Source organism: Sardina pilchardus, chromosome 19 (genome assembly GCF_963854185.1).
Source record: "Sardina pilchardus chromosome 19, fSarPil1.1, whole genome shotgun sequence".
NCBI lineage: Eukaryota > Metazoa > Chordata > Actinopteri > Clupeiformes > Clupeidae > Sardina > Sardina pilchardus.
In genome coordinates, this window is record NC_085012.1 from 29,526,857 (window position 1) to 29,553,696 (window position 26,840).

Genomic DNA, 26,840 nt, shown 5'->3' on the forward strand with positions numbered 1-26,840 from the left:
TCTCTTGAGTGCTATTCCTCTGTTTCCATCTAGCCCTTCCCCGATACTAGGCATTAAACTTAAAGTTATGGTGTATGGACCTGTTTTAGAATGTCTTCAGATTCATTTGGATTTGTGGCCATGCCATGTAAAGGATAGTTTTTGTCCGTGCCAGAAATGTAATAACAATCTTACTGTTCTTATCAAATCACTGTACAAACAAGTTCTCTGGATTGAATTAGCTTTTGTCTTTTGATGGGTAATTATGAGTTCCAAAATTCGACAGGATACCATAGATGTCTAGTATAAAACCTTTGGACAGTTTGGACAGCAATGACAATGTGTAATCCCAAGTTTCTGGAGTAAGTGACTCCTTAATCACGTCCAATGGCCTTTTTAAAGTGGGGGAAACAATACTTGGCATGGCAGACTGCATTCCCTTGGACATTCTTTTGCCCTAACAGAGTTACCGTCACAGAGCATGGAGACAATGACAGAGAATGTCCTTGAGGACACTGCTAACAAGCAAACATCACCTATGCACTCATTCAGTTAGATGAGTGCCTCACCTAAATGCGCCCGCTCCTTTAGCCTCATACCCTTGTCAAAGCCCCACGTTTGGGACAGCAGCAAGGACTGTCTAGACTATTAATCATCCGCGGAAGAGTGCATTTTAAATCAGAGTTAAATTAATTCCCGCAAATCAAGGCAAAAAATAAAACATTCAATTTACTCCCTCTTTTTAACTTTCAGGCGTGTATTCCTTGGCTGTCATTGAGTCAGTGAAGGTCAAGTTCTAGAATCAATATTAGGCTATACTTCCACCAAATAAAAGTAGATTTCACATAGGGAGGCATGTGTTGAGGTACAAATCAAATAAATGCAGTCAAGGTTATAACAGACTTGCATGGATGTTATACAACAACAACATTAGAAAGTGTCAGAAATGTCTCTCAGTAAAGCATGTCATAAAAAGGACTTTTAGGGAAAGTGGAGGGAAGTACTTCATTGAAATGTATTGCAAACAGGGTGAATTTACATGTACGCAAACCACAGGAGGCTGAGTGAATTCTGAAAAGGGGATATCTGTAGGAATATTCACAGGATTAATCTGCCGAAAGGAAAGGAGAGAAATGGTTTCACAGAGTGGGAAAGGGCTAAACAGAGAGATGGTGAGGGAGATGGAGAGAGAGAGCGCCCGAGAGAGCGGGAGAGTCAGATGACATGCACGGAAGAGACAATGAGTGAAAGACTAGGAACGAAGGAGAACCCAAAATGTTTCCTTTTGTCAAAGTAATTGCTCTCAGTCATTCATGTGTGGAAAACTGCTGAAGATTATAGGATTTGTTGGCATGTAGATTTTTTTCTCTGACGAAGACGCTTTGGAGAAGCCTTTCAGAAGGGCTCAGCTGAGGCAGCGTCTCTCCCCCATCTATATAAATACAGAAATGCAGAAATATCCAAATGCTTAAACAGCCTGCCCTCTCAAGCATTGGGCTTTATTCCCCCAGACAGGCAGAGAGGGGAGAACGGAGCGCATTAACACCATAGCTGTCAACAGGAACAATCCAGGTGTCAACCACAGCACTGCTGCATTGTGGGACTGGAAATAGGAGCAGGCTTGTGGGATGTGGGAGAAAAGGCCCGTGAGGGTGTAGGCACTGACCACTGGGGTGACTGGGGAAGTGGTGCGTTCTGTTGATCACGCTTTTCATCCATCATCAAGGTGGATTTAGAGTGCTTTTCACTTCATCGTTTTTTCCAATCTGGTTTAAGGTATTGGAATTCACAACATGAGCACAGTAAACAAACACTAATTGGGGAGGAGATTCTCCTCACTGATAGACACAATCAAATAATTACAAACAAAATTACTGTAAGCCAATTTTATGTTTCACAGAAGCAGAAAGGGTGCTTTCTGAATTTGAAAATGAGATTATTACCAGATCAAAAACAATGAAAAAAGCTGATATTTGCATTTGTTGTTTGTTATTTACAAGCATGGTTCAAAGAATGCATTTCCATTTCAAAGAGGTTGAAATCTGTGTAATTCCTTGTCCAATCATTAGAAAAAACAAAGGATGAAGTTATGTTCTCTAGAAGATGAAAGAGAGGCTCCCTCCTAAAACAACGAAAATAGGCTATACTGTGAACTTGTCCTTCCCTTAACTCACAGCTCATAACACTACACGTGCTAGATCAAGAGCCACAGCGAGGCTCCGTTTTTTTGCACATGTACATGCTTAAAATGAAGGTGAGCATTTGATCATCTGAAAATATGCCTTTTGAGCTGCTGTGGAACTTGGAGCCATGTGAGGCAGTTCAGATGTGGGCCACATACAGTATCCCATGTGCTGCTGTGCAGCCCTGAATATGATGTCTCTGTCTCCAATGGCATGCTTTGATGGAGGAGAGCACCTCCACATTGGTGAGGAGTTTGACAGTGACAGGAGGAATTAGCATCAGCGCGCAGCACACAGGGACAACAGCTGCTCATCAGCACTCCCCATCTTCTCACAGGATCCGCAATCTGCACACTTTCAGGCATTATTAAACTCCACATCAGGGATACTGATTGCCTTTGAAAGGAGAGCGTACGCTCTAGTACCATTCTTGTTTTGCAGAGAGCTACTCTGTGCTACACAACCCATCTCCAGCTCAACTGGTGTGGGCCGGTCTCTGCAGAGCTCCTCTCAGGTGTTGCTCCAGGGATGTGCTGTTCCCTCCCCGCCGCACTAATCCCACTAATGGCAGCGCACAGGCCCCGCTGGGCCGCCTCGTCTGGGCCACCAGCCATTGTCTTCCAAGTGGCCACCTGGAGAGCAGCTGAGGTCGTAAACCCAAGTGACCTCCCTCTTTACTGGCCTCTCACACCAATTCTAATCACGCTAAAAGCAGCCAGGCTCAGGCTCAGAGGACAAACCCCTAGGAAGGAGAATGGTTGCAAGCTTGTAAAAGCGTTCTCAGATAAACAGCCATTTAGGTAAATAAAGAGCATTCTTATTGTCTCTCTGTAACTGGGCAGAATGAACAATGTCACAGTTAGATTTACAGAGCAAAAACCTAACTGGTCCTCTGTGATCCCTATTTTATCAAAGTAAAAGAAAATAGCCATTAAAGTATTCAAAGTAGATAAATGTCATATATGTATGATGAAAGAGCACTTATGCTCGCAATCAAAAGTAGGTCTCTCCATAAATTGGTCAATATAATTCAAGTAGCAGGTAATCCAATAAATTTGAGTAATAGTCTTTGGCCATTAATCATACTGCACTGACATATGGCCCATTGAGGCCAAATTCTTGAAATGCAATGCAGTAGTATATATGCAAAAATAGTCTGCAGGAAACTGTGAGTCTGTCAGCGGTAAAAGTAAATGTTCCATATGCCACCTCGGTGGTACAGTGCCTGCTGCCCTCTCTGGGTACTTGTGCCGGATAGATGGGTAACCTGGACAGGAACGTGTGCCCCCTGACTGGCCAGCTCGCCCCCTCACATACCTCACTGCCCAGCTCGCTCCCACAGTGGTGCTCTCAGCCAGGTAGGTCAGCCTTCACAGATAGCTTCAAGCGTGGGGTTAAACGGATGGAGCTTGTGCCAGGCTGGCGTGCTGCTCTAATTTCACGGGGCGCTTGGTAGGAGGGGAGGTGAGGGAGAGTCCAGCCTTATCAGTGGGATCCAGGCATCAGGGTCAGAGCCGCGCACGTGGGCTTTCTGGCCGCTCCTGCGTCCGCCCGCATCTCCAGGCTTCAGCACTGGCAGCACTCTCATGCAGAGAGCACGAGACACACCAACACAGAGAATCGATAGGGTGCTGCTTTGCCTTCCCTTTTTGCACCTTATCTTGTTAACACTGGCCACTCTTCACAACCAGAGAGGAAGGAGACAGAAAGGGAGAGTGGAACGGGGGATGGAGTCACAGCAGATGTGTTTGGAAAAGCTTCTGGGAATGTCTGTGGCAAAGAAGGTGTGCATGCATGCGTGTGTGCCTGTGTACGCCTGTGTGTGTGTGTGTGTGTGTGTGTGTGTGTGTGTGTGTGTGTGTGTGTGTGTGTGTGTGTGTGTGTGCGTGTGTGTGTGTGTCCGCAACTCCCCGCAATTTGTTTTGTCTCGCTTTGGGGAGATTTATGGCCACATTTTTCCCAGTGACAGGAGCCGCTTCCTCCCTGGGAATTCCCATGGGATGTATCAGCCGCAGGAAGAGAGAGAGAAGGAGGGGATGAGAAAGGCGGGGGACTGAGAGAGAGAGGGAGAAGGGAGAGAGAGGGAGGGAGAGAGAGAGCAGAGCAGAAACAGGTTTCCTCAGACTTAAAAAGGGTAACAGGTGAATTTCTCCCTAAACCTCAAAGCAAACTACCCCCATCTCTCTCTCGCTCTCTCACGCACTCATGCAGGTAACACACACACATACACACACACACACACACACACACACACACACACACAGACAGACAGAGAGACAGAAACACACACACACTGCACACAGCAAGAGGAGAGAAAGAACACATGTGGTCATTAGTTGCTGATCTCTTGGTTGGTCTCCTTGAAGTCACAGTACATCTGCTACTCATATCACACACACGCACACGCACACACACACACACACACACACACACACACACACACACACACACACACACACACACACACACACACACACACACACACCAACACCGGCGAGTTACAGTTTGATCCCAGGCGGCGCAGGTTAAGCGCATAGCATAGCCATAATGAAATCAAACCCCAGGATTGACAGCACGTCGTCTGCTATTGATTACGGAGTGCAGGGGGAGGCCGCTGCTCTGGCTAGTGGCTGCTGGAGGACTGGACAGGAGAGGGCCGCAGGGGGCAGGAGGTGTTCGAGCGTGAGTGATGACGGGCCACTGCTGGGCCGTGGGACGACCACAGCACCACGGCACGACTCCTACGGCCTGTCACGCCACACTGAAGGCCATGACATCCAGTTAAAGAGAGGACCACGCCGTCACGAAATCCAATCCTCTCACTGATCTAGAACAAGTGGAAAGCCTGCTACGTTTATCTGGACCCCACCTACCTGAGGACAGAGGGACGTATATAACACGGGTGACAATCCATTTGGAATGGAGAGGCCAATGTGGGAGACATTTACAACTGTTCAGGGAAGTGACACAAGAACAAATATACAGTCTAAGCAAGCAAGGAAAAAAAGTATCGGAATATTTTTTTACAAGGCTCAGCTAAAGCTAGCTTTAAGCACAGGAATACAACAGCATCCAAAACATAGTTAGAAGACATTTGAGTGAAAACACAGAGCACTGATGTGTTTCATGTTTCTGCCAAGTCTTGTCATTCACTAGAGAGAGCAGCATAGCACAATTTGTTCCACATTTAATGCCTTCATGGCCAATCTCTCCACTATACCAAACATGGTCGTGTGGGTGAGGACACACTCTCCTTGGCTGACACATCCGATCACAGAGACAGAACAGATCCCTGCGCGCAGGAGGTGTTTTGTATGAGGAGGCTGAGCAGTGGCGGAGTTCATCCAAAGGCAAGCCTTCAGCCCTGCTCTCTCCCGGGGCTATGGGAGACGCGGCTCCAGAGGCAAGAAGCGCCGCCGATTTCATCAGCCAGGGCCCTCTCCACCCACCGGCCCCGCGCACACTCACACTCACCCGCCGGGGGGAGGACACACTCTCTGGCCGGCTCTAGGATGGTGTGCAGGTTACGGTGCTCTCGCTCTTCTCACTTCCTCTCACAGCGCCAACACTTCCCTCTGAAGACCAAGTAAACAAGCGCTCGTTACGTCATCATACGGCATATGCTTTCTGTTTACAGGAAATGCTCTTACCGCCATGCTGATATACACAGATCACACATACACCTCTCGCGTTCACACACACACCTCCTCACAGACACACAGAGACTCAAAGAAACTCACAAGTGGAACGCAGAATATGTTTTGCTGCACGGCTGCTCTCTCATCTACAGTGGAGGGGAGCAGATGGATCCTCTCTGAGCCCCCCCCCCCCCCCCCCCCCCCCACCCACCCCCTCTCTCTGGTGGAGAGTGTCCGTCTTTGGCTCTCCTCTCCAGAGCTCAGGCCCAGCCAGATGCCCCTCTCCTGCGGACCTCCTCCAGACCTGGGCCTCCATAAATCTCCAGCGCTGTCTCCCACACCCTTCAAAGTCATTAACTGCAGCACGGGGAGAGCCTGCGTGCCAAACTCCAGCATCGCTCCCAGCCCATCCTTTAAGTGAACCACTGAATCAGAGCGAAAGATTAAAGGAGGTCGCTTGAAGAAGAAAGGAATGCATTTTTTCATCGCTTTGTCTGATTCTTCGTCTGCCTCAATCTCATGTCTGAAGTATGTAGCCCCTAATGCTAACATGAGAGTAGAGGCAGTACTATTGTTCAGAGAGATAGGAGAACTTGAATCATCTTAAATAGATAGAGACCATGTATTATGTGCAGTGGACTCTGTGATTTTGCATAATTTGACAGATAAGGCTTTGTTCTGTGGTACTAACCAGCTGGTTGGACATAATCTATCTCATTATAAAGCTTCTCCCCAATAACATTCATGAGCAGGCTGACAGGGAACATTCATTTAAATATTTTTAATTACCAGGTTAAACTCTGTGTCACTGTTCCTGCAATACAGAACGGGACAACTGCTAGTGAGAAGTGGAACACCCTGATTGCAAGTGGCAATAGTCACAACAATCAGATACTACAGCATTATACAATGAGCATGTTTTAATCCATGGGACACTAAAGATTGCCTAGTTCTGACAAAGATTGATGACAGAGTGACGTTCATGGGTGCAAAAATGGAACAGTTTTAAGTGAAAGTCTCTAAATGTACACATTTCCAATGTTGTGTTACTGTCTATGGTTGTTTATGAATCTCTCTTTTGGGATAAGGTTTAACAATTTAGCAATTCTGCTTACGTTGAGTAAATACAAAGAGTGCATGTTCAGTCCCAATGACAGCAACTGAGGGTTGGTTATCTGGTTAAAATGATGATATCATCCATAACATTCATTGTAAACTTGTAAAGAAACAGCGTTCCTTTTTATTCTTGATTTGATATGTACACAGAAAGATGCTGTTTACACTTTTAATACACAGAGTAAAAGTTGTAAAAACCAATTGCACTGTGCAGACAAGAGCTCTCTCAGGTCACCGTAGTACCTAATTGATAAAAAGGCTATTATGAAAAATACCTTAAAATACAATGTGAAGAGGAGGAGTACCACCTTGGCTATTAATATTATCATGGTCATAATTACATATACATTTCTTTTTCAATTGATTACAATAAAAAGCATTGTGGAAATAAAAAAAACACAAAAGAACAATTTGTCATACCCACAAAAAAACAAAAAAACAATTATGGCATGTAGATAAAAACAATGTGCATTAGATGACATGATAACATATAAAAAATCTCTCCCTTAAAGGCACTTGAACCACATCCAGGGCTCCAATATAACACCCCATATGAAATATGAAAAGGGTACAAGTACCAAAAACAGCTGCTGGATTTGTGCTCCCATACCATCAGCAAACACACCCACGCACCCACACACACACACACACACACACACACACCCACTTGCGCACACACCTCAGAAGGAAACAACACCTCATAACATACACACATAGTGTTGGCAAGTATCTGCAATTCATTTTAGATGGCTTCTGACTTTAGATGGCAAAAGCAATTGTTCAGATGTCCCATATGTAGCATCCTTACCGCATGCTTTTTTGCAATGTCAACTCGAAGGGCAGCAATTCAAGCTGAAGCGGTCCCAAAGTAAGGGGAGGACTGTAGAGAGAGGTCAGTTGCTCTAAACCTGCTACACGTAGAGTGACCATGTCAATTGAACTATTAATAAACAGTCTTGTTCTTTGCTATCTCTGTGTGGTTGTGCATACGCAGAGCAACATTGTATGGCAGGTACCGCCCTGCCCATATACACACACACACACACACACGTACACACCCAGACACAGACCAAGCACACTCACTCAAACATACGTACCTACATAAACCCACAACGCCTGACCAATGTCGATTCAAATGAAAGTTAAAAGGTTTGGATTTAAAAGTCTTAATTTGTCATGCTATGGCAGTAGCTTTAACAAGGTTTGGATATGCCTGGCTGGGGCTGGGGCTCAGGCTCCACAGTGGAAACATGAGCACGTCTGTGTGGAGCTCTGGTGATACATGTCAGCGCTACTGACCTGCACCACAACACAATGAGCATGGAACAGTGTCAACCCTACCAGGGAGACTGTGCCAAAGGTACCGCTCACCTCATCCAAAAGTCAAGACAAGGGCCAAAGAAATCAAACATTTGCACACAGACACACACAAACATTTGCACTCGCTCTCGGATACATGTGTGCACACATCTGAAAGCAATGGTGACACACAGCCATCCGATACAACACAAAACCTACCATTTCACACCCCCTACCAAGTGAACACCAATGAATTTTTCATGAGTAACATTAATTAATAACACATCCCTGACCTTGTTTATACTAAATGAATTCCCAGGACAGGGGCCTCTCAGGGTGTAAGAGGATCTAAGGATTCACCTTGGTCTGAAGACCAGCTAGAGGAGAACAGACAACAATGGGGGGAAAGGACAGAAAACAGACACCGAGGGAGGAGCCAAGGACCATGAATCAAAGTGAAGAGCGTGACTGAGATTGAGAGGATTTCCTAGCAGGCTTACGTTCATGACCCTCAGCCAAAGGGTTCCCCCCACTGTTCAGCCATGCTAGTTAACACAGCAGGCACGCGTGCATACCCTCACACACAGACACACTCACACACACACACAGACACACACACACACACACACACACATACACAGACACACACACACACACACACACACACACATACACACACACACACACAATGCGTAGTACACATGGTAAATGTGATAATATCTGCCGTGTCTCCTGTTGGGCTAGAGTTTAGAGGTGCAGAAACATACACTCAGCACATAACACCTCACCCTTACGCGCCACATGCACACTACAGAACACAACAGCACCTCCTGAATGTCTCCCATGAGCTGGAGCTGAAATGGGAGAGCCTGTGCGTGTCCAAATACTGAGGAGGGCCCTGGAGGGGACGTCTAGCTCATTCTGATTGTCAGGGTCAAAAGCTGCGGCTTTCTAGATTCAGAGCATTCTACATGGCATTACATGTGGCCTCATCACACATCCATGCATGCGTACAGTCATCCACGTCAAGGCACTGGTTATGGAAGAAGGGCTAGCTGTAGTGGCAGCCCAAGTATCAAAATAATAGCTTCACAAAGCAAAGTCCCCAAAACAACAAATTCACAGACAAATGGAAGATGCAGAATTCAACACAACCAGAACAAAAAAAAACCCAAACAAACAAATAAACAAAAAAAAAGATCAGTTATCCCATAAAAATTGCTTTTTTGTTTCTCACAATTTTGAAGCTCAGTGGCTTCGCAGGCTTGTTGTCATTCCCAAAGTCATTATTGCTGCGGCTCCTGGAGTCCTCTTCTCCCGCTCCCTCTCTTTACCGCTCTCCCTTTCTCTCCTCACGAGTAAAATGGCCGCCCCTTCTCCTGCACAGACTGGAGCCGGTTGAGGCGGGCCAGCTGAGAGGGGGAGGGCGGCACGTCCTGCCGGTAGGGCCCTTTGGTGGGGGTGAGGGGGCCGGGGGAGGGGGACTGGGGGTGGGCGTGGGGGTGCGGGGCGTCCCCCTGGGGCTCCCCGTAGCTGCTGGGGCTGGCGCTAGCACTAGCGTTGGCGCTGCCACTCTCCAGCTTGGCCTTGGCCTCCTGCTCCTTGCGGCGCTGCTCCTGGCGCAGCAGCTCCTGGGTCTCCAGCAGCACGCGCGCGTTCAGGCCGCCGCCCCCCGTGGAGCCCAGGTAGCCGTTGCGGGAGCCCTGGTAGCTGGAGTAGCGCGGGTTCTCCTTGGCCGTCTGGAAGCCCTCCCCCGGAGGGTACACGCGCTCCCACGAGTCCTGGGACACCGTGCTGGGGTTCTTGCGAGGATGCCTGCGAAGGGACACAAGGAGAAGATGTTTAAAGTCATCCATCTGCACAGCCACTCATTTCTCTGTGAGGGAGCCAGACGGCCCGGTGAGCAGACAGGCAGTAAATGCAGCCTCGTGTTGACGTCCGCCTTGATGGCCACATCTCTTGTCGCCAGTCTTCTTTCTGACTGACTGATGGAAGACCGTCGCAACACCCCTTTTCCCCCTCGGCGCAGCCGCTAAAAGCTACCCCCCCCCCCCACACACACACACACACACACACTCCCCCATTCCATTCGCTTGGGCAGTACAGCCTCCGTTATTATCCTCCATTAGATGCTTGAGTGTAGAAGCAGCATGGATGCCAGGCATTTTTTTTAGCACGGCAGAGAGAAGATTCCATTCACACTCGGCTGGCGTCACACGCTTAAAAGGGGTTCGGAGTTCACACTGTGACAAGACAATGAAGGAGCAACACACACACACAGACACACACACACACACACACACACACACACACACATACATGAAGTCTGGCACGCACCCCACCTCACGCATCCCCCCTCCTCCCCCCCTCTGTCATGTGGGAGCGCTCTCTCTTGTGGATGGCCTATTCTCTCTGTTTAATGGCTAAGCATGCCACAACGGGCCTGCTCACTCTGACTGCCGTCACGTAACACCACAGTCTATTGTCAAGGTCTCCTTCTGAATTGACTCGCATAAATAGGAGACATCAGGAAACAAATGCTGCTATTTTGCACAGAGTGACAACTCCATCTGATATGAAAAAGGCACTCATATCAATGTGATGAAAGCACATCATTCAGATAAATAGATGAATAGATTTGTTCAATGTTGTGTCAATGGTGTGTGCGAACGAGAGAGAAAGAGAGAGAGAGAGAGAAAGGGAAAGAGAGAGACAGAGAAAGAGAGATAGAGAAAGAGAGAGAGAGTGAGAGAGAGAGAGAGAGAGAGACCTTTCGGTGACCTTGAGTGCCAAGAAAGGCGCCTTTAAATAAAATGTATTATTATTATTATTATTAGAGACAGAGAGATTGGATATCAACAGGACTAGTCAACTAAACATACTGAGACTCCTATGATGGCTGTTGTAAATGGAGGTGTACATTTTCTTAGTTAGCATCACTAAATTCCCACTCTTTTTCCTTTTGTGGTAAACGTCTGCACCCTGCAGCTCTACGTCAAGAGGATTGGGTATGAGCGCTGGGTCTGCCTCCCTGGCGGATGAATAAATGGGAATGATTAATAGATACTGTATGTGTGCCTTCATCTAACCAAACCATTTGTCTTCAGATAACGCCACATGCAGAAGTGCCCACTGTCTTTAGTGAGAGGGAGACTTTACTGTAGGAATCACACTACAACAAATGGGGAGTGAACTCAGAATGGCAGAAGCTAACACTCTAAATTGGGCTGTTGGGCTGCAGGGGACAGCTGTTTTACACTCAATGGTGTTTCTGTTTTCCTCTGCAGCTGGAATAAATCAGGTGTTTATCGAAAGATATACACAAACAAAAAGACATACGTAATGAACTTGGTGTTAGTAAACAAACAAGCTAACATAAGACATACTATTGCTTTTACATGGAGGTCTCCCAACTGTCTTTATTTGAAAGCAGGAGGCCATTGTGGACGTGTGTGTCTCTCTGTTTGTGCTTGTGTTCATTTATGCATGCAGCAGACGACTGGTCAGACCTGCGGTCAATTTCTCATGACTTGTATTACAGCTAATCACTACAGACGCTTATCATCAGGATCTGCTCTGTCTCCCTCTCTCGTCTTAGTAAATCCCATTCCATTGGCAGATCTGTTCATTACTGCGCCAGCTCTGCACATGTGAACACCGCCTCATCAATATGCGTCAAGAAGGCTCCGTGAAAAAGCAATCTGATGCCTCAGTTAGACAAGAGTCTTACTAGCACACTGCTGTCAGCTGTATACTTAATCACCACTGAATGCATCATTCGTGGAGGCCTAATTAAGGAGCTATTGCTAGTCTTTGCCTTTGACGCTGATCCAGTCTTGGGTCAGAAGTCATCTCACACCAACCTCTAACCCTCTCCTCCCTCCCTCCCCCTCTGCATAACATGGTAGCATGGTATGAGATTATTGGATGGAATGCAAGGGGGGGTGGGGGAGTAGCTGTCTACTACTATGTTCCCATGGGAATTGTCAGGTCCGAGCCGTGGCCTCCTCAAATCAGACGTGCGTCCAGGATGAGGTCCCTGTGATGAGAGCGAGGCGTGTCAAAGGCCAGGGAGGAGCCGTGGACGCTCCGTGCACCTATTGATTGTGTATCAGGCTGAGGAGTACGGGATGACACATCTCTATTGATCCAGTGAGCTCCGGGAGGACCTGCTCTCGTATGATGACTGCTGGGCTGCACTGACCTGTCATTTGCCTTCCTCTCCTCGCACACTCATTTGGACATTTTGCATTTCTAAGGTACACCTATAATGTGGCCAGTAAAAATAGGCACTCTACAATGTCAGACCACACACACACATGCAGATGTGCGCGCACACGTGCACACACGCACACACACACACACACACACACACACACACACACACACACACACACACACACACAAACATATGCTTTCTGGCTATAAATTCCTTTGGTAATTACCTAAAGAACATAATTTGATACTTTGGAAAACAACTGTAGCAGGACCCATTTATACAGCGGGTCTTTCCATGTTATAATGGTTCAGCTCGGCATGCAAAACCTGGCTGGGCTTCAGACTGGAAAATCGCTGCAAGGAAAATACATGTCCCAAAGAAACGGCAATAAATTCACTCAAACACGGTGTCAAACTTTATCAGGCTGAGTCTCACTCAAGCATGGGAGTTTCAGATTTATGAACACAACTGAAGAATGAGAAAGTTTCAAGAGGGTAATGTAGAGAGGGAGACACGGAGAGAGACAAAGACAGACCCACAGAGCACAATAGCAGCACTGGTGGGCTCTTTCACATGCAGGAGTAGAGCCTGATCTAGCCTGGCCTCAGAGCATGCATTAGACAGACACACATCAGCCTGACAGTCCAACACAGAGACAATGATATCAGAGAGGGCCTTAAGGAGAGAAAAAATGCACCCAGACCAAGAACCCCTGGCTGCGGTGTTGACATTTACAAAAAATATACACAAAGAGGGAGGTGGAGGGAAAGGAGAGATGGCGAGAATGCCAGATACCCCTCCGAAGCCCAACTCGGGGGAATGGTAGGGGTTGCCAAGATAAACTTCCTTTGGAAAACACGTCTCTGTAGCGAGCCTTTATTGGCTTTTAGAGGGGGGCATTCTCCCCACGCCCCGTGGGTATTGGGACACAGTAAGTCACTGTTTCTCTGTGGCCCCACACACTCATTAAAGAGAGAGACAGAGAGGGTGAGGGCCATTACAGCCTAATGGAATTACTTTAACTGATTCACACAAAATGGTCGTCAGAAAATGAGACTGCAACGGTGATGCTTTTAGAGGCATTGGGCAGAAGCGGCGATGAGCTGGAGCTAGCTCTGCAGAAAGATCACTTTGAAGGGAAAATGCCAAATAAGGCAACTGGAAGATGCAGATAAGAAGCAGAAAAACGTTTAATACAACAGATGAAAAATGATAAAGAAGAGATATGTGGAGGTGCCAAATAGTCAGGAGAACCACACAGGAGGGAGGAGGGGAGAGAGGGGGAGACAGGGAGAGCAAGGGAGTGAAAGAGCAAGAGAATGAGAGAGTGAGAGAGCGAGAGAATGAGAGAATGAGAGAGTGAGAGAGTGAGAAAGCAAGAGAGTGAGAGAGCGAGAGAGCAAGAGAGTGAGAGAGTGAGAGAATGAGAGAGTGAGAGAGCAAGAGAGCGATAGCGCAAGAGAGTGAGAGAGCGATAGAGCAAGAGAGTGAGAGAGCGAGAGAGCAAGAGAGTGAGAGAGTGAGAGAATGAGAGAGTGAGAGAGCAAGAGAGCGATAGAGCAAGAGAGTGAGAGAGCGATAGAGCAAGAGAGTGAGAGAGCGAGAGAGAGAGTGAGTGTGTGAGTGGGAGAGCAGCTCACCGTGGTAAGGAGTTGTACTGTCTTTGGGTTTGCTGGAAGGAGTCTCTGCTGTCGTCCTGCCTCTGCCTGTGCATCTGCATCTCCACAGACACCGAGTGACGCCCAGTCTGTGTGTAGGAACCTGTGTTAGCCTGGAGCACAAACACACACACGCACACACACACACACACACACGTTACTCAGAGCTGCATTACGCACTTGCCATCACACACAGACACACACTTATCCACGAACCCAGATGGACACCCAGGACTACTGTACGAAACCATTTGAAAACACAAACAAGTAAACAACAAACCACACAAGGAAAGACAAGTGTCCACACAGCCACACACATGCACATTCACAAACACACATGCTAGAATTAACACACACACACACACACACACAAACACGTACATGCAGTCATAAAGCACGTGCATGCACACACACACGCACACACACACACACACACACACACACACACACACACACACACACACACACACACACACACGCACACACAAAAGAGAACTGCTGAGTCTAACACAAGATACCTCACTAATTTGCAATTTAATACACCTACAACTAATTGTAAAATATAGCTCCACCGCTAATCCAATCTAAATTGAGAAGGCCACTGAGTCAGTCAGTGCGTGAGTGCGTCACCCCACACAGCACATGCAGATGAGATAAAGGCCTTCGTGTGGCCTCCCTTTGGACTGGGCTGCAGCAGCGCTAAAGAGATCATTAAGCAAGGTTAGTGTTGGCAACAGTAGCATGTGTTAATTAGACAAACAACAATCGACAAAAGAAGCTCGCTCAGAGATACGCACATCCTCTTTCAACCACACACACACACACACACACACACACACACACACACACACACACACACACACACACACACACACACACACACACACACACACACACACACACACACACACACACACACACACACACACACACTCCTTGACCTTTTTAGCGGTCTTCAGTGTGTGAGTAATCCAAAGGATGTGGCTGGTGTGCTGGTGATGTGTATGGCTACTCATTTGCTTCGTGACTGTTGGCATAGCTAACAGATACGGTATCACAGTTGTGACTAATGCATGCAATATGACCATGTCTGGGTTTTTCTGCATGTAGCCTTCTGTATGAGTGTGTGTCTGTCTACATCTGTATCTCAGCTTGACTTTATAGCCCAGTCAACCTTGGTAGTCAAGAAACATACAATTAAAATCGTTCATCACTCTTCAGGGCCGTTCACAGCAAGAAGGATAACTATAGCCATAACTATAATAACCATAACGCTAAAAGTGTCCACGCTGACCAACGACAAGCAAAGTCTCCCCCTATATTAATGTATGTGATGGCTAAAATGTAATGGCTTCTGATTGGCTATTAGCTTTTTATCATTCTCAAAATCGCTCTGAAAGTGATCCCCAATGATATCGTCCTTCATGTCGCTATAGTTTATGTGTGAACGTCGTCATTCATAATTAATAACGATATTTGTTTATAGTTTTATAGTTATCATTCTTAGTGTGAACGGCCCTTTATCCCTGCTTTTCCATATGACATACATGTAGAGTGATATTCACTCCAGGATAGACTATTAAGAACATGGTCTCTGCCAGCGCTACAGACAGCTGCAATAACAGTGCAATTAACAGTCACTCAGGAACGAGCCCTCGCCAAGGAATAGAAGTAAAACTATCACACATGTGTGTCAAAGCAATAGAGCTGGAGGTCTCTCCAATTACACTGGCAAAACATGTCTGCCTCCACGAGATGCCTCAATCCGTAACATCATATCACATTAATTTCAGAGACGGGACAACATGAAATTATTTCATTTCGGCTAAACACTACATTTGGGAAAAATAATTAAGTCACGGCAAAGACACTTTTAATGTAATTTTAAAAAATGAGAGAATAACCTTGAAGGAGAGAATGAGAAGGTGCATGTGTGTGTGTGTGTGTGTGTGTGTGTGTGTGTGTGTGTGCGTGTACCTGTTCTATCAACACAGACAGTGTTACTTTGAGGATTCCTGATACATAGCTTTGAGGAATAATCAGTCTGGATAATAGAATTAGGCAGGACATCAAATCAGATTATTTGACGGTCTGCTGGATTACAATGGTTTATAGACCATGGGATTTGTTGAAATTAAATCTAAACTCTATCCCTTTTTGGCAACGAAATTCAATCACAAGAAAATATTGTCAATAAATGGAATACATTTATAGTTCAATTCTTTGCATGTACAGTACATCCACAATAAGGTTGGAGAAGGGCGAGGAGGAGAGAGGAGAGAGGAGAGAGGAGAGAGGAGAGAGGAGAGGGAGGGAAAACAAAGACAAAGGGACGAGACCAGAACAAAGACATCTGGACTGTGGCAGCTCTTCAGCTCTCCAAATGAGACCATTTGGAAAATCATTTGCAGCTATCCACAACATGCTGTTCACCAGAGCAAATGTGGCCTTCAACCTAAGACCTCTGAAGCACATGAAAAACAGACCATAATAGTTATGATTACTGTAGAGTCTGACCCGTAAAAAGCCCTATTCATTCTGTCTATGCAAGTCCAGATGGGCCAGCAGCATAGCATGTCAGTGCGTGCATGATGGTTTAAACCCGGCCTCCTATGTTGTGCGTATACTGTTGTTTACGTCTCCGGGTACACAATGACTTCCAGAGTCCCCCCTCACCTCACCCACAGCACACATATGGAAGGTATTGCTCTGCTAATGCGTTTGACTGCACACATAAAGGGCCGCCTATCCACCCGAGGAGGAAGAGGACGCACAAAGAGAGGAAGTGAGGGAGACACAAGACGAGAGACGGAAACGGAAAGTAGCTCAAAGAAAAGTTTGGTGCCAATTCTCCGGCTTTATTAACCACATGCCCCAGTCCATATGTGGCTGAAACCCTGGGCCTGACGCTCAGTTCCTGCAGCAGAGACAACAATCTCAAGTTGGACGGCGGTTTCCTTTAGCCAGTCACAGGGCAGATACAGTTTCAACAGAAAACAACTAAGGTCTTGAGTCTGGGACTCCACACAGGGTGTCATGCCATAAATCATTTCTACTACATATTTAACCTCCATAAGCCGGAGCTGCACCACCAGAACACGCCGGATGAACATCCAGAGGCCTGGAGACCAGCGCTACGGACTTGCTAGAGACTTAAGACAAGCCTCTACTTCACTTAAGATAATCTTATCTGCCAAACAGAAGGAGAGGGATGTGGAGGAATCTTAGGCGCCTATTCTTAAGGGAGAATAATCAAGATATGTGAGTTGTGAGTTATGTTATCTGCGGATTGCCCGCTCGCCTATCGCATTAAGGCATTCCTCTATGTATGAGACGGTCCATTGTTCTAGTGGCCGCCAGAGAGCACGGGGGTTAGGCTAATTTAGTGCGCTGCTGATAACCTCTCTCACCGTGGGGCCATGTGTGATACTGAGACAGCCCTGGACACACGCTGCACGGGAAACCACTGCAACTGCACTCACAAAAGAATTGAGTAATTCAGGCCGGTAGCACCTAATCACACTGGTCCAACATCTACAAGCTCAATCATATCCGACAGCACAATAGCGCTGGGATAATGTTGTTAGTGTGATAGAATATTTCAGCGTGTTCTGCTTCACAGCAGATTAACAGAGGAAATAAGACGCAGCTACAATACAGCAGCAATGTCACCAAGCGCATCTGGGCAGCAGGCATCAGTGGCTCCAAACACTAACCCAATATACAGGCCACAGAATAAGTGACTTGCGGAGGCAATGCTTCCTGGTGTGAAACAAGCCATCCTGCTCTAATAGGCAGCCCAGCTGAGGGCTGTGCCGGGGCGGCATCGCACACCAGACTGGGAAGAATCCACATAAATGAAAACCTAATGAGAGTGCTCCTCTGCTCTTTGTTCAGAGACCAGTATAACAACGACATATTTCTCTGTGTGGCCATGCACAACACAGACAGAGAGAGAGAGAGAGCGAGAGAGAGAGACAGAGGGAGAGAGAGAGAAAACAGGAAGAGTGGGAAAATGAGAAAGAGAGGGGGAAAGGGAGGGAGGGAGGGAGAGGGAGACAGAGACAGGGAGAGAGGAGCCAGGCTGACTAGAGAGAGGACTCTTCACCACAGCCAGCCTCTGGAAAACACAGGCTGCTCACGACCAACATCTGGAAAGTCCCTCCACCCCCACTCCACAGAACGCAGCAATGTGGGAGGGAAAGCAAACTGGACAGCGCTAATTGCCTGCACACTGGAGAAGGTTTAAGACAGGCATTAAACGCTGAGGCCGATTACTAGTCACTCTGCGGTGCTGCCCCAACATTCTTTCTGCTGACCCGGGCTGGACCGTTGCCCTGCCTCAGGGGTGTTGGAGGCCTAATATGAAAGACAGAGGAGACACTCCCTACGCTCCGACACTGAGCCTCGCTCACACACTCACGCTGGGCCATGGACTCCCTCTGCTCTGATTGGCTCTGGAGGGAACATTACTGGAACATTGTGAAATGGTACATCATCCCTCTTATTCTAAATCTAATGATGAGATAGCGATTAGGACTTCTTCTCAGTCACTGGGAAACAAACACATGACAGGAGAGACATGAGGAATCCTGGTGCTGTGATTAAATCGGCCTCCACAGTCATTTCTACAGGATCTAACTCCCACAGAGATCAAGGGGAAAGCTCTGGGCCTGTCCACAACTGCATTCTATCAACCTCTCTCACCAATCCCTCTCTCTCTCTCTCACACCCTCTTTCCTTCTCCCTCTCTCTCTCTCTCCCTCCTCTCTCTCTCATATGTCAGCTTTTAACACCAATCAGGCAGGCTTGATGAATGACAGGGGCTTACAGCAGATCAGCACGACCGCAAAGCAAACAGCGCACTAGCAGCACTAAATCAACGTCAAACAGGCATACACTTGCAGGCTTGTATGTATGTGTTTGTGTTTTGCAGTGGTGTCGAAGAGATGAGATTGAAAGCTCGGAGGTGGATTTAGTGAATGTGTGCATGCCAAACTCTGGCTCTTGTCAAAGGAGGGAGGAAGCCGAGCGTGTCTAATTGTTAGCACACTGCCTCTACTTGACATAACTGTTTAAGGGCTACTGTACGTGTTTATGAACTATACTCTGCAGTTTATCCTTCTTAAAAGCTGGGACCACTGAATCCTTAACATAGTACTCTAAGTAGGAAAGCCTGACAGTTGCCCCTTAGAGATATGTTCCCTTTATGGTACCATATTGGGTTGATAAATGTGAATAATTTACCTAACACCAAATCTCAATCATCTGGCATGTTAAATGTTCCATTAAACCATTTTCCACATATAGGTGGCAAACCTGAAGCCTGTCTCTGACAGAAACGTGTCAGAACTTGACATTTGACATGCAGTGAAACCTGAATCAAAGGCACTTCCAGGCTGCTCAGGGAACATGGCCCTGTCACTTTAAAGCAGCCCAGTTTAGAGGGAAGGCCATAGACCAGTCATTAATTCCGCAGACCACCAGCTCCCACCAGAGCCGCGTATTTTATTACTGCTCAAATACCTTTAAGACCTTCAACAATGTAAACAATCGCCCGCAATTAGAGCCGTTTTAAGCCCAGGCAGCTCTGGCTTTTTTGCTGAGCAAATAGAAGGATTTGAACTTCTCTCCTGCAGCAACAATGACAGTGGGCTTTGATGCATTGATCTAGCAAACACACAGCTGAGCTATGGCAAATAAGAGCTCACACGCTTTCTTCGGGGCTGCGGTGCTAACATGAAGGATTCATCAGAGATGCCGTAAAAGGGCAGAAGTTGCAAGTCCCTTGGAACTTCTAGAAAAGTTAGACTGACATGGGGAAACTACTCTGGGAAGACATCTCAAAAGAGTACATCTTAACAAGCTTGACAACAAAGAGAAAAAGCACTAGGCTCCTCTCCAACAAAAAGAAAAAGGGGGTGGAGAGCAAAAACTGTTGAAAATGAGAGCCTAAAAATAAGTTTGGCGGTTGAAAATAATGAAATAAAAGAATAGTCATGTTAAAATGTACAAGGGAAAAAAACTTGTTGGCAAGGGAAGAGGTCAGCACAATGACCTGCAATTTGGGGGAAACGGCCAAATTGTTCAAGGTAATTACGTTGTCATCCTTTCAAATCCCTCTGTGCACTTATACCAGGAAGTCACAAGACCAAAAAAATGTGCGTCTCAGACCATTACACTGCAAAGACACACAGCTATGTGACCTCTGACCCTAAGTGACTACGTTCCCAGCCAGCAGAGCCTTGTATATTGTTGTAGCACCCTGATAAGGATAAAATAATGTGTAGCCTCTCACCCTGGAATGTAAACCAAACAGAAAGCAACAGGGAAAGCAGTGTGAAAACACATACACTTCACAGCCAATCCAACAAACATACCTGTAACAAATCTGACTGTGGGCTATCTGATCATAGACTGTTTATTAGTTTAGTCAAGGGGTAGAATGGGAGATGTAGTTCTGTTTCTTGTCAAAAGTAATGTTAAATACATTCTCAACAGCAATCAAAGACAAAAACAAACTACACCATCTATCAAACATACTGCGAAACACACTTAAACAGTACACCGATTTATTGACTATATGATGAACTAAACATGATATCAAGTTGAATATAATGAAAAGAATCATTGTATTTTAAGAAACATTTTTATAATAAAAAGACAAGTGTAAAAGCACTTGTTTTAAAATTCAGTCAAGAACTCCCTCAACCCACTCATTATATTCCACCCTCCCTCCACCCTTCATTATATTGACATGAGAACCAGAGCTGTTTTGGTCTATTTGTCATACTGGGCAGATCCTTTTCTTGTGAGCCACCACTACCCAGGGATTTCACAAAGGCACATGGAAAGACACATGAGTGGTCATAAGCTTTAGGTCAAAGGTCAGTGGACAAGATTTCATCAGACAAGACATCTTGTGCTGGTCAGAGAGGATAAAGGAGAACCAAGAGAGCAGCCCAAGACATCTGACCAGAGCGGTCAGACCGCTAACTAATCTGCTTCCTAGCAGTGAGAGCAGAATCCTCAAGTCTTCCAAAGTCTTAGTCCCACACCATGTGAGGTGAGCTGAGCAGAATCAGCATTAGTTGCAGCAGGGGCCTGCTGGCCCGTGCAGCGGTCATGCCAGGAGAGGTGGTTAGTGCTGGACAAGAGGCAGCTGCTTCTCTGCGTGGCGTGCTGGGAGGGAGGTTAGTGACCGAGCGAGAGTTAGGACGGGGACTGGGCAGAGGGCTGGCCGAGGGCTGAGGGACATGCGGCTCGGGGCTTACACACTCACCCAGGGCTGCTGCTCGAAGCTGTAGGTGCGCCGGCGGTCGTCCGGATCGTCCTCGTGCTTGGCCTGCTGGAACTCGTGGCGCAGCCGCTGTATCCGCTCGTGGTTGCTAGGCGCCAGCCGGTTGCTGCAGACAAGAGGGAGAGAGAGAGGCAGTTGGTCAGGAGAGAATCATTCAGAATCCCACTCGCTGGTTTAGCAGAGACTCAGAGCATGACATCATAAGCTGTGATGAATCTGAAGAGATGGGATGAGAGTTGATTAGAAAATCAATTGAGTGCCTGCTCATTTAGAGGGACTAGAGGGACTTCAGCTATGACCACACAAGGGTGACATGTGCAACAAAGAGGGCTTACTACAACAACTATGACTCAGCATTCGATGGCTGGCATTGAACACCCTCTTGTACTGTAGGACTTCATTTAATTCGACATTAATACACTCATACTTCAAAACATTTGAATGGCAACATGCAAAACACAATGACGGATAATAAGCTCTGGACTCATCTGAGAAGCCCCCAGCAATGGTATTCACATGGGGACAGTCATTTACTGCAGTGGCATTTCCTTACACATATAGCGCGCTCAATGCGCTCCCCTACACCCAAAGGAAACATAGAGGAGAAGAAGCAGGCTTATGGAAGAGTCCCCAGTGGACCATGCTAAGTGATGCATGTTCCTTTTAGCGTGGAGAAACCTTGTGCGGTTATGGCACCATTAAATAACAGGCGGCCAGGCCCTCATCTGCATGCCCTTCAGTAGCGGCTCGGAGAGGCTTGTCAATAGGGATCAATACACATCTCCTCAGCACACTAATCTACCTTCCCTTTTATCAAACCCAACGCAGGCAGCCAATGACAAACACCTCATTACAAGGAAGTCCTCCATCTGGATAATAAGCCATTTGTGGCAGCACACGTGAGGGAGAGCGATGGCGCAGCGGTGGGGAGGATGCAGGTAGGGGAGGTGTTAAGGAGCACAGAGAGAGAGACACATCACACAGAAGAAACTGTAAAACTAAGTTTAAAACTGAATTAGCGCTGATGAGACGCGGGCACATGAGTAGGGGGTGGGCAGAGGGACAAACCCAGCGGTGGGTGCTGATGGAGGGGCGAGCACATGAATAGGGGGGGTGGAGAGGGACAAACCCAGCGGTGGGTGCTGATGGAGGGGCGAGCACATGAATAGGGGGGGTGGAGAGGGACAAACCCAGCGGTGGGTGCTGATGGAGCAGCAGACGGTGGGCTCACAGGTGTCCGGGTGCTCATCAGATCTGATTGCTCATTTCAGCCCAGAGGATTGTGGGGCATGTGATGGTGCCCATAATTGCAGATTACAGCACAAACCCATCCCTCTGATGATAATGGCTGCCTGAGGTATGCTGCCAATCAGCCTTCATTAAAACACCACTAAATAGCGGGCCATAAAGAGAGAGCGGGAGTAGCGAGCAACACTGCAGAGAAACCATCAAACAGAAACAACTTCATTCATTTTACGCTTTTTTAAATCAGGCAGCCATTAAAATCAATTGTATTAGCCATACCTCATTTGGTGCCCCTTTCTCTATGGACTTACGTGAGTGGTGTTAGTGCATGCTGAAGCCATCATATTCATTTGTATGAGGTTGTAAAGCAGGTAGATTAAACGCATCATCGAACAGTATGGCTGTGGCCCCAGGCTGCTGCTATAATGCGATATGCAAGCCTGCTTCCCGCCAGTCCATTATAGGATCAGCTTTCACATTTATTTTCTTTCCCCCAGCAAATTGACTGAGTACAATCAACCAAGTCAAACATATCAAACGGGTCTAACTTGGTTAGAAATATTTACCTTGCGGACTGATGACAATTGAATGCTGATAGACCATTTTTAAAATAGAAATGTTTGTAAATTCTGACCTGTTCTATAACCCTGGGATTTATAATGTACAAGACAGAGTAATACCATATTTGTCAATTCTACAGTATGAAAGAAGATTGTTTTTGTTGGGGCCAGTTCAAAGTAATTGGTGAAAATTGCTGCCGACCATGTTCAAAACATTTCTAGTACACGCATTAGGCAATCACTTGTGTCCACATGCCTTGCTGGCTTGTGTTTTAAGAACTCCAAGATAAGAGAGATAAAGAGTGCAGGAAAGAACGGAGGAAAGCAACAGACCTCAGGAAAGCAGCAGAGAGAGAAGGGGGGCGTGAGATTGCTAATACATTTTTTCAACAACAAAAAACCCCAGCAAAGCCTGAAGAAAAAAAAAAAAAAAAAAAACAAGCATGAGAGAAAAAACCCCACAACACAACAAATCACTCGGCCATTACGCCACATCTGCGAGGAGAACTAATCTGGCCATTAGCTCCTGAAAACGTGTGATTACACATTGGTTAGAGTGTGGACATGCCCAGGCACCAGGGCTGGCAACAGGGGAGCGGCAGCTCTGTCTGCACAGAGCATGACGGACACGGAGCCAAACAAAAGGCCCTCACTCATCTGCACTCTGACTGACAACTCAGACTCCGGTTGCGTCATGGCTGCGCCATAATGATGATGACACTGATGATGACTTGGACACCCATGTGTGTGTGCGAGTGAATCACACAGTCTTGTGCAACTTCACAGGACCGGAGGCCAGTCTGCTACAGCCTGCGGCTCCAAAAAGAGGCACTGGCCCTTCACAAACAATGACCAAGAGGGACATGATTATGCTTGCTGCGTGTAAGCTCCATGTCCATATGCATAACAGTGAGGCGTACACTCATACCTACAACCAGGTGCACGGGGGCTACTCCGACGGCATGGAAACGGACTGCCAGCCCTTCAGCCCGGATTCCAAACACAAAGTCATAAATGCCTTCCGACTGAACCCTGGACAAAGGTCAGTGTCCCATGAGGCAACGGGGTCAGGGAGTCTGGCGGCCAGCTGGGCTGCATCACCCGGACAACAAGCGGCGCCGTAAACAAGACAGTGGGCGCGCCGGTTCCAGCCAGTGCTGTCCCACTCCTCAGAGCAGCCGTGGGTTTGTGCTATTGATTTTCCCTGAAACAGTGAGGGGTCACTTACTCAAGCACAATGTGGGGAGTCCTGCCAGCTTGACACATTATTGGGGCTGTAAAAAGACTTTGAAAAGAAACCAGGAACTATCGAGGGAAATGTGTGTGTGAGTGTGTGTGTGTGTGTGTGTGTGTGTGTGTGTGGTGGGGGGTGGTGGTGGTGAGAGTGGCGACAAGATCGCTGTGGCAATTAAAATATGAAATTGGAAGTCATAGTGCTAGAAATGCAAATGGGATTGATTAAGAGTTAAGGCGCATGTTTTTTTTATCATTATTTCAGAAACATGAGGCAAAAATTTGTCACAGTAGTTCAAAGGGCCTCTTCTTTCAGTATCTTATCATCTTGAGGGCACTCATTCTAAGCCTGCGCTTGCAGTCAATCCAGCCACCCACGTGCTCCTCTGAAGTTCAAAGACCCATCTAGTTCTTGGAGGACAGAAGTTTTATAATTCTGCGATTTTACTTTTTTCCATTTGAAAGTCTTGGTTATTGAAGTACTAAAACCTAAGGAAGCAGGCACCGGGCCGGGAGATTTGAAAGTGTTGTGCCAAAACGGATGATCTTGTCACCGTGAATAAAGCAATGAATCCTGTGATCTGGCAGTCTCACTCTTTATTCAATAGGTGTCAACATATCTCATTTCTTACCACTGCCTCCACCTAAGCATCAGGTATCACTTCTTATAAATACCTACTCGGAATTCATCAATGTCACCAATCACCAGATGAAATAGGACCATAGGGCAGCGCGCACACTCACTCACACACACACACACACACACACACACACACACACACATACACACACACAGAGAGAGACACTGTGCACACAAAAACAAGACCTGCCGGCAATTTGCGTCAGTGCTGTATCCCAGCGTTCAGGATAAATGCGGCGGCTGGCACAGACAATGGCACAGAGAGGTGGGCGGAGTGCGGCGCAGACAGAGCGGGCGAGCGAGGCGAGCGAGGCGAGCGGAGGGGAGATCATGTTTCCGCAGCTCTAGTGGTGGCGGTGCAGGAAAGGTCAGACACCATACTGCTGCGCACCTGCTAGAGGACAGGAAAGAGCCAGACACTGTGTGAGTGACGCTGGGCACCCAAAGAGGCTCTGGCTGTCTCCTGCTCCACTCACCTCCACCCCCTTCCTCTGCCTAGCCGCTAAAGCACTGAGAGGAACTTGCATGGAAAAACAGTTTGACAGTAAAGCAATTAATGGGTGGGAGGGAGATAAAATATCCATATGCCACAGCATTTAACAAGCCAACAGATTCATTCTCTCTACACAATGAGATTCACTCAATATCTGTCTGTGTGTTCACCGCCTCAAAGGTCAGCCACATGGGCAGGGGCTCTCTCTCTCTCTCTCTCTCCCTCCCTCTCTCTCTCTCTCCCTCACTCCTTCTCTCTATCTCCTTTCTTTCCCTCTCCCACTCTCTCTCCTAGCTTAATAACATTGTGTGCAGAGTTTCTTCACTGGCCGCCAAAAAGCAATTTCTCTCAAGACAGTGGGGTTATTGTAAGAGATTAAACCTTTTGAATGTGCAGTGACACCCAGTCAGGACTAACAGTGGGGTATCTGACTGAGCAACTTAAGGTCGACGCAGCTCATTTATTGGAAAGACTGAATGTGGCAGTGGGGTATTATGTGAAAAAATTTCCATAGTAAAGACTTGGGCTGCTAATAAGAAAAAAAGCCGGGGAAAGCAACACAACAAACAGAGCGGAAAAAAAAGCAATAGGCTTGGGCTATTTACTGTGCAGAAGCTAGAGGTTGCACTGAAACCTTTTATCCAGAGAGAGTGTTTGGACTCTGTGTGGCATGTCTGATTGCTGTGTGGACCCCTTTTTGACGCCCATAAAAGAAATGTATTGAAAAGAATTATTATAACGGACAATTAGCCTGGTTGTGAAAGACTATTGTATAACATTAGACTTCTATAGCTATAGTTGTGACAGCTTTAGCTACTTAGAAACTACAAGAGACTGAAAAATACTAATGGGATAATAAAACATTTACAAATGCTGATTTTTACATAGTGCTGCAGTAATGTACGGCCCTAGTGAGCATCTAGAAGGAGCTGGTGGTCCTCCACATCTCACTCTAATCTGATGGAGGAGCCAGAAATTCATTTAAACTCATGACAAAATATCAGCATCAAGATGAAACACAGTGGCAATATAGTGCTATTGGTCTCCCCTACCCATGTCTGCTATTTTTATCATTAGATTGAATGTCAATTGCATTAGTATCTGTTGATCTGTCCCTTCTTCTTTCTGTCCTCCATATCTTCACAGGCAAGACGAGAAGCAGCCTGGCCTTTCAGTCACAATGTATCACCCACTTTAAAGAAAGCTTAACTCATATTTATTCCCTTCTTGCCTGACAGACCCTCATTTATTTCAAAGAGTTCTGTGTTGCCATAGGG

General features: G+C 46.8%; 1 protein-coding gene across 7 annotated transcripts in view; it reads right to left on the minus strand.

Annotated features, from left to right (window-relative positions):
- Window positions 1–6,610: 6,610 nt before the first annotated feature.
- The window catches only part of pard3aa (par-3 family cell polarity regulator alpha, a), a 279,690-nt gene continuing 259,460 nt past the window's right edge, over window positions 6,611–26,840 (minus strand). For all 7 annotated transcript variants that reach the window (XM_062520692.1, XM_062520695.1, XM_062520694.1 and 4 more), the window contains 3 exons: window positions 21,375–21,498; window positions 14,075–14,205; window positions 6,611–10,030 (listed from right to left, as the gene is read on the minus strand). In XM_062520692.1, the coding sequence (XP_062376676.1) occupies window positions 9,568–10,030; window positions 14,075–14,205; window positions 21,375–21,498 (718 nt within the window). In that variant the 3' untranslated portion in view covers window positions 6,611–9,567. The remainder of the gene's footprint in view (window positions 10,031–14,074; window positions 14,206–21,374; window positions 21,499–26,840) is intronic.